The 13,559-nt window shown below is 45.0% G+C and overlaps 1 protein-coding gene across 3 annotated transcripts; it reads left to right on the forward strand.

The window, feature by feature from the left end:
* Positions 1-1,116: 1,116 nt before the first annotated feature.
* LOC131673527 (zinc finger protein 497-like) lies at positions 1,117-12,024 on the forward strand. 3 transcript variants are annotated; one of them, XM_058951571.1, is made up of 3 exons: positions 1,117-2,273; positions 3,925-4,509; positions 4,593-4,857. In XM_058951571.1, exons 1-3 carry the CDS (start codon positions 1,142-1,144, stop codon positions 4,718-4,720), a joined length of 1,845 nt encoding a protein of 614 aa, XP_058807554.1. In that variant the 5' UTR covers positions 1,117-1,141; the 3' UTR covers positions 4,721-4,857. The 3 variants fall into 3 exon arrangements, with proteins under 3 accessions (XP_058807554.1, XP_058807555.1, XP_058807553.1); XM_058951572.1 differs by having other exon boundaries at positions 4,583-4,813; XM_058951570.1 differs by having other exon boundaries at positions 1,117-2,189; positions 3,925-12,024.
* The last annotated feature ends 1,535 nt before the right edge of the window (positions 12,025-13,559 follow it).

Consider the following 13,559-nt stretch of genomic DNA (forward strand, 5'->3'; position numbering starts at 1 on the left):
CGCGCTCGTATCTCGCGCCCGTGCTCGAAATCAACGCGGGCGTACGTTCCATTATCCGAGGAAACGATTTGGGAGTGCACCGAAACGAACGCGTATACGAAGTATATGTGCAACGCTCATCAGCGGGTCACGTGTGAGTATGCTCGCGCGCGCGCTCTCTCGTAATCTCCTGCACGCAATATATCTGTACGCAAGTTGGGCGACGCTGTATCTTATCGACCCTCCAGCCGGATAAACTCACTAAAATTCGACGACGTATGTATTTTTCTCGATGCCCGTTCGTCAACTCTTTTATCAATCGTGGTGCACGTTGCCAACTTTATTTCTGTTTGTGAAATCAATGCCACAGCCTTTCTCGCTCTGTTAGTGCTGGCACCAGCGACAAGGTGACACTTAATCACGAACTGGTGCTACTCCAACAGGACACAATGTTTATCGCGAGTGATCGGTCTCCGTGATTTTAATTGAATAATCCCATGACAATTCTTACCGCAGATTGTTTTTCCCAGATCTCTTATAATACGCCCGATGCTTCAGGAATCTATTCTGCACCTTATCGTCCTCGTTGTCATCGTTATTTGCCTCGGGTCGGGATCCTGTTTTGTTTTTCTATCGCGATATGGACTTGACGGATTAGCAGTTGGAATGAAATTGCCAAGGAAGTGGCCTAGGCGGTTTGAACCTGCGTTCGGTGGAACGTCATCGATCATAAGCCACGCACATGCACATACGCACACCATTAATATTCTTTTCAGCCAGGACATCTACCTTAATCGCTTGGCGCGCCTGTCTTTCGCAACGCGGCCGAGAGTATTTTTCGATCGAGCGGTTTTTTGATCGGTTGAACGCGCGACTTCGCGACCGGCAATTCCGTTTCGTGGATGTTTTCCGTCGATAGTAGAGACGAGCGGCAGCGCGCGCGCGAGAACTCTGCCGATATGTCGCCAGGGCGTTCTCGAATGAACCGAAGCTCCACGTGGTTGCACTGGGACCGGGCAGGGTGCGAACGATTCGCGTCGAGAAAGGCGATCGATAGCTCGCGCAAGCTGGAACGAAAGAATGAAAGCTCGCCACTCAAGGTCCGCACTTTGATTTTCTGCTTGCAGACACTGGCACGCCATATGTGTTGTACAAGGACAACATGGAGCGGCCACAGAGCCAGTGGGGCCCAGGCCCGGGCTTCCTGCAGGACGGCAGCTTGTACGCCCAACAGCAGCAGCAGCAACAGCAGCAGCAACAGCAGCAGCAGCAGCAGCAACAACAGAGCAGCTCGTCGTCGGGCAGTCCGCAGCAGGCCTGCGGGCCCCCGGTCGAGGCGGACAACCCCGGCCACCCGCCGAGCTTAGCCTCGCCGGTACCCTCGCCATACCCCTCGGCACCGCCCGACCAGCCACAGGCGCTCACGCCGCCGGAAGACGACATACAGTCGAGCCAGCAACAGCAGTCTTCCCAGCAACAAAACGCCCAGCAGCAGCAGCAGCAGCAGCAACAGCAGCAGCAGCAGCAAGTTCAGCAGCAGCAGCAGCAACAGCAGCAGCAGCAGCAACAGCAACAGCAACAGCAGCAGGTTCAGAACGGCCAGGCACAGGAGCACTCGCCGCAGCAGCAGATCAACTCGCACGACGTCGAGCGCAACGACTGCTTCCCCGGGTCCGGCGGCGAGCTGCAGCAGTATCCGCAGCACTACTTCAAGGAGGCGCGGCCGCACCCGTCGCCCTCGGTGCCCCCGCACATGCTCGCCCCCGGCGGCTTCTCCGCGCTGCACTACCTCAAGCAGCCAGGCGTGATGCTGACGTCGCTGGGCCAGGGCGACCGGGGGCCGGGCGGCCTGGTGGACGGCCACCAGTACAGCGGCGCCTCGGCCGGGCCCAACATGGCGGGCGGCCTGCCCGACATCGTGCAGCAGAACGGCAAGCCGAGCAAGAGCGCCAACAGCGAGCTGCGGCTGTTCAAGTGCCTGACCTGCGGCAAGGACTTCAAGCAGAAGTCGACGCTGCTGCAGCACGAGCGCATCCACACGGACAGCCGGCCCTATGGCTGCCCCGAGTGCGGCAAGCGCTTCCGCCAGCAGTCCCACCTGACTCAGCATCTGCGCATTCACGCCAACGAGAAGCCGTACGCGTGCGCCTATTGCGAGCGCACCTTCAGGCAGCGCGCCATCCTCAACCAGCATCTGCGCATCCACTCGGGTGAGAAGCCATACCAATGTCCGGAGTGCGGCAAACACTTCCGTCAGAAGGCCATCCTGAATCAGCACGTCCGCACACACCAAGGCGAGCATTTCTCTCTGCCTAACCCAGACGTTGATCACGTTGATCGTGGACACGACGACGCGGCCCACGGCGGGGACGATGGTGGCGACGACGATCGTCGCCGCCCGAGCGCCAAGGCTCGCCTGCTCGATCCGCGATGAGGGCGAGCTTCGCGCGCCTCGATCGTCGCCCTGCTCCATCGCTCTCGCGCCCGAGCCACGCCCGTTGCCGCGCGACCGCATCCACCATCTCTCTCTCTCTCTCTCTCTCTCTCTCTCTCTCTCTCTCTCTCTCTCTCTCTCTCTCTCTCTCTCTCTCTCTCTCTCTCTCTCTCTCTCTCTCTCTCTCTCTCTCTCTCTCTCTCTCTCTCTCTGATCCTCCCGCCAGATATTTGTGCCGGTCGCGCTCTAACCCGATCTTTCACCTGCAGCACCGACGTATCCGACGACAAGTGCAAGCTCCGTTGTGCTCTCTTCGTCCGTGCTGTCGCTGCGCTAATACTCCTAAAGCTAACTATCCTTTTCCAAGTCTAGCACGCTCTTTCTTTACTCTTTTGCGACTACCGCTGCTGGTTCTTCTTTACGAGCATTGCGATACTTGTTTTATTACGTGCGCTTCCAATTTATATTGTAAATATACCTTATACGTACAGATATATTATTTATTACATTACTCCATCATAGATGGCGCGAACGACGCGGAGCCGCTCACCTGATGGCGCTCCGACTCTTTTGCATTTCTTATGGCAAAAAGCAAACAAACGAATCGCTGTGAATACGCTTGTGTATAACCTTGTAGCTATTGTATTTATTTTTATTTCAAACGTTAGTCAAATGCCGTGTCTTTGTACATAAAAAAAAGAAAGAAATATATGACAAGTTTTTAAATAAATTTAACTCTTGATTACTTGGTGTAAGTAATTTTTCTGAATTGCCTCGAAATATTTCTACGTCGGAGAACATGTATTGCAGTGCTGCATCGTGAAACACTAACCCTGGTTGTGTTGCCTGACCTGAGTAACCAATCCTGCTAAAAGGAATACCTCCTTTTTTGATTAACGCTTCATTAAAAACAAAGAACCTGACCATTTTCTCCAACCTCTCGATCGCACTGATTCCTTCTTCAGAGCAACATGTCATTGGCTTAATCAAAGTTCGCAGTAGACGCATACAAAGAGTACATGGCTGAAGTGCAGGAGAGAAAGAGAGCGATTCTCATGGAGGCACGTTACTTTGGCTTTGATCGCCAGTCCCGTTCTCTCTCAGCGTCCTGTTCCGAGCTAAATTCCATACCGATCTGCACCGGCGATCCACTGTTTGAATGCGTTTGCTGCTGTTGTCGGATAGCCACTAACTAACACTCTAACAGTGAAAATGGAGCCGTTGAAAACTGAAGCAACGGGAACATTTGGCCAAAGAAACGAATGCTTGCCTTCAGCTGGTCAAAATTGAAACGGCGCAACGCGAACGTCCGCGAAAATAGAACGAAAGAGAAACTAGATTAAAGATTAACATAGATTAAAGATTAACACGAATGCGATGAGTGAGGCGTGTTGCTAGTACATGTAGAGTAGAGCGATTTTGTTGCAAAGCCGCCAAACATTAATATCGAAAGCGAAAGAGCCGGTTGGGGGCCGCATTAAAACGTTGTGTTGTTGGTTTTGTCATTACAGACGTGAGCCCGCACCTGATCTTCAAGAACGGGATGACGCCGACGCTGTGGCCGCAGGACGTGCCGTTCCCTCCGGAAGAGGGCAAGGAAGAGGTAGCCTCGACCTTCGGCGACACGGACACGCAGTCGGGCGCGTTCAGTCCGGCGCCCGACGGGTCCAACGCCCAGTATCCGACCTACTTCAAGGATCTGAAGGGCGGCAACCACGCGGTGTTCGGCAGCGGCGGCGCCTCGGGCACGTTCGGCGCTCTGCAGTACATCAAGCAGCAGAGCGCGAACGGCGCCAACGGCAAGTGCCTGCCCGACGTGATCCAGCACGGCCGATCGGCGGGCATGCCGCTCTACGTGCGCTGCCCGATTTGCCAGAAAGAGTTCAAGCAGAAGTCGACGCTGCTGCAGCACGGCTGCATACACATCGAGTCGAGGCCGTACCCGTGCCCCGAGTGCGGCAAGCGCTTCCGCCAACAGTCGCACCTCACTCAGCATCTGCGCATCCACACGAACGAAAAGCCCTACGGCTGCGTGTATTGCGGGCGCAACTTCAGGCAGCGCACCATACTCAACCAGCACTTGCGGATACACACAGGTGAGAAGCCCTACAAGTGCCAGCAGTGCGGCAAGGACTTCCGTCAAAAAGCTATTCTCGATCAACATACCAGGACCCACCAGGGCGACCGACCTTTCTGCTGCCCGATGCCCAACTGCCGGCGGCGCTTCGCCACCGAGCCCGAAGTCAAGAAGCACATCGACAACCACATGAATCCCCACGCGGCCAAGGTCAGGCGGAACTCGAGTAGCGATACCAAGCCGCCCGGCGGAGCTGGCGCCGGCGGCGGCGTAACTGGCCTCGGCCCGGTCAGCGTCGCGCGCGGCCTCACGCCCACGGTCGTCAAACCCGAGCTCTACTTCCCGCAGTGCTACGCGCCGGCGTTCAATCACCAACCGGCCGTCTCCTCGGCCCAGTTCCCCAGCGTCGCGCAGTCGAACGTCGTCGCCGTCACCGGCGAGTTCAAGCCGCCCACCGGCCTACCGCCCCAGTGACTAGCCGTCCACCCTGCGGCGTACTAGCAGGCAGGAATCCCGCTGAGATTTCAGCGGTGCCTCAGCAACGCCACCGCGCACCACCTCCAGCAGCACCATAAGCAGCACCACGTCTCCTCCTCGTCGTCCTCCTCCTCGCCCTCGTCGTCCTCGTCGTCGCCGGACGCGCAGCCCGGCCGGTGTGCGCCCCCGCCCCCCCAGCCGCCCCCCTCGTCGCAGCAGCAGCAGCAGCAGCAGCCGCCGCCGCTGCAGCAGCTCTACCCGTGAGCGCGAGCGGAGGACGACGACGACGACGACGACGACGACGACGAGGCGCGCTCTCGCGGGCTGTCCGCGCGTGGGCCGCTCGCCTGTTGATTAGGCGCCCGCTCTCCCGGAGAACCGCGCCGTCGCCGTTCCCCCGATGCCGCCCCCCGCCCGCCGCCGACCCCGCCGCCGACCCCACCGCCGACTCGCGACTCCTCGTTGCTCATCCCCCTCGCGCCGCCGAGTCTGCGTGCCGCTCCGCGTGCAAATTCACGTAAATGAGGTATGAGGTAACGTATATACATACAATGCATATATCAACGAATCAAACTCGTCCGACCCCCCGTGCACGCTCGGCGATACGCCGTGCAGAGTCCGCATCGCTCTTTTGCTTTTCGTTCTTTCTCTTGTCCTTTGGTCTTCTTACGCATCCTCACGATTGTTCAAGCGTCGACACGAGTTCAACTCGAGCGAGTGTGAGCCACACGAGAATCGCTCACATGTTTCTGTACTTCTTCGCATGTATCTATTCTTTCGAATATTCTCGATTCACACTGAGTTTCTCTCGCCAAACGGGTTGAACATGTTCGATTTCCGACTAGACTGAAATCATTGTGATAAATATTTAACTTGCCTATGTTAACAAGAAAAAAAACGATGAAAAAAAATCATAAACGAGAGGAAGTATGACGATGATGAATAAGGGAATAAAGAAAAAGCGTCCGAAATACCGAAATAGGGTAACGAGATACACGCAAATGCTGAGGCGCGGAGTGCGTCCGGTGAGGAGAGGCGTCAGGATGAATAAAAAAGCGTCTGTACATATGTTTAGCGTGTACTTTAATATCGGAGAATGTAATGTTAATCGGGTTAGCGATAACGAGAGACAGACAAAAAAGAGGAACGGAGATAGGATGTCGGCGGGCAGGGAGGTGAGACAGGTGGATCCGAAAGACTGCGCGAACGCGAGGGCTGCTGCAGGGATGGAATTGCGAAAGATAAAAACGAAACTGAAATTACACAGGCATTTTGCACAGAAACACTCCTCACACTTACTCGGTTGATTCCCCGATTCACACGCGATGCGCCGAGAAGCCAAGGCTTCGCGTTCTCGATCGCCGATATACGAAAATGAAATGAATACAAATAGTTTCTTATTATGTGCGTGAAGCGTGAGCGAAATACGGGGCTCCTTTTGGGAATAGATATCCTGTTACGCAATTCGAATATATATTTATACATAATAGGAGCAGCAGCCGGTTAGTTTAATTAACACAGTGACGAATTGGATTTTTTTTTGTTTCCTGCGTCGTTAAATAGAGAATCAGATTGGTGCTGAAAAATAAGGTGGAGAGATGAGGATGAGAGTAGATAGGAAGTCTAGCATTGGCGATCGAGGCAGGTAGATAAGTAAAACAGAAAGAAAAATAAAGAAAAACGAAATGACGGAGGGAACGTGGAAGAAGGCTGAGACACCGTAGTGGTATAGGATACTTAGGATAGTCGATAATCAATTGTAGCTCAAGAACATAAAACAACAAAATTATTATTGTCATTATCGTCGCGCTCTCGTTAATTTTACTGTCATCTTCCTTTATTTTTTCATTGATTATCGCCATCATAGTCATTTACTTCATTACCATTATCGTTATCGTCACTTACCATTTACCATAAAGCATTCATCTTCATCCTCATTATTCTCATGTAAATCCTCATCTTTATATACCATTATTACGTCGTTATTATTGTCTTGAACGTGGTTGTCACGGACATTCATTCGTACATTTTCGTGGCAATACTTAACAAATTTTACGTACTAGATGGATAGACTTTTAAATTTCTACATTAAGACGTGTGATCTCTTATTATTGTATATTACACAAAAAATACACTACGATCTATACTTAGTACGAGATACGGATAAATATGAAAAATAAAGTAAATATATATTATATATATATACATAAATATATATATATATATTAATTATTATGTATTAGATATTCTATATAGTCTTTTAATTTGGAGAAACAGAGATTTGAGATAAAAAAAATACGTGGCCATATTTGCTATGGCCTGTTCGTAGTGCCTCGTAATTACTGCTAATTTGTGCAGTGATTTCATCGTATTTTTTAGTTATACGTGCGTGTGTACGTATGTGCATGTGCATTATATAAAAATAAATACATATACGTATACAAAAATCGCATATACAGATTATGAAGAAGAAGACAAAAATGAACACATTAAATGCTTGCAATTAATGATACTCTGATTAAATGCAGGATAACTGTAGAGAAGAATGAAAGATAAAATGCGCTCTGAAGTGTTGTGTTGATAATGCAATTTTTTATAGGAATATAGGTAATTAAACCGTGTCACGCTGAAAGTGTCACGTTAATAAAAAAAATGAATTCGGACGACTCATTAGAATATAAGACTTGAATTCGCGTATACATATATAATTCGTGTACGTGCGTAATATACATGTAGTGTGGAAAAAACATATATATTACGCAACACGCCAAAACGTTAAATTTTATATTGCGCTTTAATATTGTGATTTTTGACTCTCGAGGTCTCTTAAAAATTTTATGTTTATATATTTTTGCTCACTTTTTATCGAAAAATTAATCAACGCGAAATAACGTTAAAAAAAAATTAAACGTACCCGCCAATTGACCAGTGTCTCGATGAAAATTCAATGGACGAATCGATATATTTAATATTTCTGATATCTTGTCCGTAAAAAGTCTATGCATAAGTGGTGATATAAAAACTAGCTTTATTCGAGGATTTCGAACAAGTTAAGAACAATTAGGCTTAGTCGTGATTTAGACGTTAAAGAAAACGGAAACGCATGTGCACGGAAATTGGTGGGACACACGCCCGCGCGAACACACTTTTGGAATAAACAATGAGCAGCTCAAAAAAAAAAAGCAGAAATATTAGTGAATCTCAAGGTCTTAGCGATTTGCTCGATTACAAATACGCGAATAAACAGCAACGAGTGGCCCATTCTCGTTCGCCTCTTTTCTCGTTTGAAGTGTATAATGCAATGTGTAATAGTGGCGTGCGCGCCTTGTGTACAAGCACTTGGTGGTTTTCGCACAGTTCCGGTACCGATGAATATAAGAATGCTTGTGTATACCCGCGCCAAAAAAAAGCCATCGACGTGTAAGGTGAACCTTTCTTTTGTTGTGGAAAAAAAAATACAACCGAAGTATACACAGGCGAATGAAGCAGGTTTCGATGATTTTCTTAAACACTTTGTTTCATTGTTCTTCAAGAAATATACCTGAAACGCAAATTTTGTCATCATTGCACTGATATCGATGTTAATTGGTCTTTTTCACGTTACGCGCTCATCACTGTTTTTTATTATTATTATCATTAATTCCACGATGCAATAGCCAATTTGCGAATGATGGTTCACTCGATAGGGTTGTCTTCGTATCTTTCTCTTTCTGCGCTGGCTCGCCAGTAAAATACAATAACGCAAAGCACACGCAGACACAAAACTGCCAAACCGTTCGTAACAACATTATCTATATTTTATGACATTGCAGCTCTGTTTTTATACATATTACGCAATCACTTGTTTTCCACTTTCACAAACGTTACGGCTGATTAAATGTAATTGCATTTGAAGGGAAGTTAAGTTTGCATGGTTATACATAGACGACATATATTACAATGCTTTCATTTTTTCTCCTTTACTGAAGAAAAGAGAATCGACCGTGTGTGCTCGTTTTCCTTTCTTTTTCTTTTTTTGAAATATACATTGTCGACTCCGGTTTATTCAGATCTGCTGGTTGATGTAGTGATAAAGGCGTGCAATACTTGTAATCGTTCTTGTTTCTTTTCTTTTCATGTTTTTCCGATATTACCTATAGAGAAGCAATTATCGAACACTAGCAAACGGGAAAATTGCGAATTTACAAGAGAAGAAAGAATATCTCGTTTTTCTATTTTCTTAATCGCAAGAATCATTCTCCTCACCTCATTCGCCCGCACAATGCATACAGCTAAGCCAGTGCGCGCCGAAATCCGCGAAGCATTTAAAAAGATTCCTTTTTCTTTCCAAATAGGATTCGTACTTAAACTCTTTGCATTTATTACATTTTTAAGCGGTAAACGTGTAAAATTAGCCGATGCATGTTGCAAGATTGTTCGGACGACATGTGGTGCACGCGCACGCACACATACACACATACACTCAAACTCACAAAACACACTGATGGACACGAACAAACGAACGCGTAAGCTTGGGATCATTATAATTTGTGTTAACAGGGTGAAAATACTTAAGGTTTTTATTTCCTCCTAAAACTCTGTTTTCTATTGTATATGTTATTACAAAGCGAGCAGTACGACATTTAGAAGAGGAGCAATACGCATAGCTTTTTTTTTTATTATATACAATATCTAAATTGTATTTGAGCGTAAGCTTGTAGGTAGATACAGAAATCAATGTAGATACGGAAAGAATCCTCGTTTTTCTTTTTTTTTTTTTTTGTAATATCTTTTATTCCTCTCCATTGCCATCATTGTAATTATTTTTATCGCCAATATTACTCTTAGTTTATCTTATTACGGCTACTACCGCATTCATTACTATGCTGCTAATATTATAGTTTTATTACGATTCCTGATACTGTAATACCACTTCTTGACTCTCTTTCTCTCACTTTTTTGCGCCATGAAGAAAAGAACAAAGGTGTACACATACGTCACTCGTTGTGCATTCGACGTTGACGAAGAGCACGAAAGTAGTTGTAGAAGACGAAGAAACTAAACAAAAAAACATAAGAGTAATGATCGCGAGCGCGCGTGCGTGTGTACACATTGCGAAACCGAACGCCATTTTGTTTTGTTGAATTGCGTCTTGCGCGTAAATGACTACCATTTTGTTGTTCTACACGCACACCCATACACATACACACGCTCCTCGAAGCGTCTATAAATATATATATATATCTATAGGCATATGGTGGCTGCTTCTCGTAGTCACAGGCTTCATCTCCTTGGTGTGCGTGTGCGTGTGTATGATGTATACGACTATAATGCCATTTTTGTTCTCATTTAAGAAAGGATATGCGACTGTTTTTTTTTCCTTTTTTTTTAATAATTATTATTTTGTACATTCTTTTCTCGTCGAACGCTCGATTGTCGCGTGTTGTTTTTTGTCGATATACCGCAATAGAAGCGAATAGCGAAAAAGACACGTGGAATTCATTGTTTTCTTTTTTTGTGCATGAAAAATCGTTTCACCCTGAAAATCTTTTATTGTTTCTTGTCTATTGTAACACACCGGAATGATCCGCCAACTGCTGCAAAATAATTTTTTCTGAAAAGTCGCACGGAGAAAAAGAGATTTTCAGTTGTCACGAAGACGAGCGATTTTTTATTATTTGACTTGTAACAATTGATCTGCATCGTGCCATAAGCGTCTAGTTTATTGTTAATTTTTGGTCTTTCAGTTGTAAAGAAGACAGCAATCGAGGAGGGACTTGCAACGACTTTCCTCGCTCGTGGAAAGATTTTTTATTTTCTGAAAAAAGAGCGCCAGAAAAATGGTCCCACCACGATCGTTGTCTTCGGATGTTTGTGCGTGCGTACACGTGACTGCGCGACGACGGGCGTCGACAAATTGATGTTTCTTTCGTCCCCGCGCGTCCTGCGAGGTTGCTTGCGAGAAAAGCCGATTTAAGCGAAAAACAATACACACAGAAGTCTTCCTTTCTTGTAAACGTCGAGGCGCGGGGCAAGATAATAAAAAAAGAAATAAAAATAAAATAAAATAAAATAAGGAAAGCCCAGTGCAGCAGCGTTGCGTCGAATCGAACGCAGATACAATAATTGTCGAAAGGAGCGAAGCCACGGCAAATCGATACCACAATCATTGTTTTTTATGCAAATATATAACTGAATGGAGATATACATATACAGATGATATAACAGAAATATACTTATATTGTTGATAAAAGCCAATCTTGTTATGTGTTTGTTGTCGCGCTAGCCCAGAAGCGCGTAAAGGCGTTCGTTCGTATGTACACCCGCGAATGCAAATAAGAAACCACCAACGTTGCTCGCCAAACGCTCAATACAGCCATCGTATAAATATATATTATAAATACATATTATATATACAATCACGAACTTAGCCAGTAAGCTCGCGCATATATTTATATAAATACAGTACACAAGACGAACGGGTGGAATCGGATAATCCCTATTACCTCCTACAATAGACAGATGGGATATTGTTTTTTATTGCTCGTTTTTTATTGAAGTATAATAATAAGACTTATATTTCTTGTGACCTGGTGGTGACGCGGCGGTACATACACAACTCTCGGCTAGGGCGATCAGCAATTTCTTTAATACTCTCACCGCCGCCTTCCTTTGCTTTCTTCTGCGGCTTTCGTCGCGCGCGCTCGCCCGAAATTTCCCAAAGTCCGCCCGGCGCACGCTGCTGCGCGCCAAGCTTTCGTTTTGTTTCGCTTGCCCTCGCGCCTTCGATTCGCTTCTTCTTTTATCTCTCTCTTAACTTTACTCTACGACTTGTCCAATCACGAGAACCGAGTGCAATACGATGGAGCTGCGCATGGAAATCAAATTTCTTTTTATTATTATTATTAATTATTATTATTATTATTATTATTATTAATATTATTATTATTATTATTATTATTATTATTATTATTATTATTATTATTATTATTATTATTATTATTATATTATTGTGTGAGGCGATTAAAGGAGTATGAGAAAAATTGAGAGTGAAATTCGCGTATGATAAGACTTTTTATATGCTTTTTTATTATGTTTAGGAAATAAATTATTATTTTTGTTTTAAATCCAATTGGCTGTTTCTTTTATTTTTTCATTTCGAAATCACACAATCATACGTCCATGTTGAGTGGTAAATATGTATGTATTATTTTTATTATTATCATTAATGATTTATTCTTTTATAAATCGAATGGAGCCGAGAGCTTGTGAGCCAAGTATACGATGCATGTAAAAAAACAATAGAGCCGCACAGCCGACTCTTGCGCACAACTTGCAAAGATCGAGGTCTCTCAAACAAAAGTCACTTGGCAAAATAATTGCTGGCCGCTATTGCTAATCTCGAGAGCACCACTACCCATGTATAGTCAATGGCGTATGGTACCGAAGCAGACAACGGTTTTGAGTGATCGGCTCGAGATACATTATAGACTATGATCTTTCGTACTTTTTTTTCGGAAGTGTCTCGAGGTCCACATGATGGACGTCGGGAACAAAAAGAAGTAGTAGAAGGTCGCGGGACAATGCGCGAGCATCGAGAGGAGAGACTATTTCGAGAAATCGTTCCTATAATAGGTTGCAAACTTTGCGGGAGAGCAAAGAATGAAAATAAAAATGAAAGGAAGCTCGCATCGCATACGTGCGTCTGTGTGTACATGTATAAGTGTATCAAGTATATATATATACGTATACCTATGTATATACACGCACTCACATGTATGCAGAATTGTAATATTAATTCTTCTTTTTTTACGACTGACGAAAGTTGAGTGCGTTGCAACAGAGAAGCTCGCCGACCGTTCAAACAAACAAAATCGCTAAAATTCTAGAATGATGCAATTGCTGCTTATAACTTTTTTTTTGTTCAAAGTGCGCAAGTTTTTCTACCGTGGCATTTGTTTCTTTCTTGTTTTTTTAAATTTCATTTTTTTATATTTTCAATTTTCACTTTTTTATACCAATGAAACAATATATATGAGATGCATTATCAATGTTTTCATTTTGTTTCTGTTTAATTGTAGTTCAATTGTAATTCTGTTTAATTTTTCTATTTTCTTTCCCAACGCCAACAAAACACTTCTTTTATTATTGTTCGATTTTTTTCCGATTTTTACGTCCTCTCTATTTACAGCACGATTTCCTACTGCAAAGTCGTCTATGTTTTTTTATCCTCTCTGTTATAAGTATTAAAGATATCACTTGCATTTCAAGTTGACCTTGTTCATCTTCCTTTCGATGGACAAAAAATAGAAATGGTAAACGTGTATATTGATTTGATAATTATTTATGCTGAACGTCATTTTTGCAGAATATTGTGTATCACATTAATACCAATTCGCTATGTTTCAAGATACGTACGTCATTGGTAAGTTTTTTACAATCACATTTTCAATTCTTTTCATACTAATATTCCCAATCAATGATGAGAAATATAACACATATAAAAATGACTATCACGCCAACAGAAATAAATAGCTTTATCTCGTCTGAAATGACCGCAAAATAATTTGCAATCCTTATTCAATAGTCCTCCGTAACTCAATCCATTCAATC

The sequence above is a fragment of the Phymastichus coffea genome, unplaced genomic scaffold, assembly GCF_024137745.1.
Source record: "Phymastichus coffea isolate CEN01 unplaced genomic scaffold, Cenicafe_Pcof_1.1 PCOF00183, whole genome shotgun sequence".
Taxonomy (NCBI): Eukaryota; Metazoa; Arthropoda; class Insecta; order Hymenoptera; family Eulophidae; genus Phymastichus; species Phymastichus coffea.

Coding starts and splice junctions, on each gene's coding strand:
- LOC131673527 (XM_058951570.1), top strand. CDS start 1,142: ATGGAGCGGCCACAGAGCCAGTGGGGCCCAGGCCCGGGCTTCCTGCAG. Junction 2,190..3,924: donor GCATCTGCGCATCCACTCGG/GTGAGAAGCCAT, acceptor TTGTCATTACAG/ACGTGAGCCCGCACCTGATC.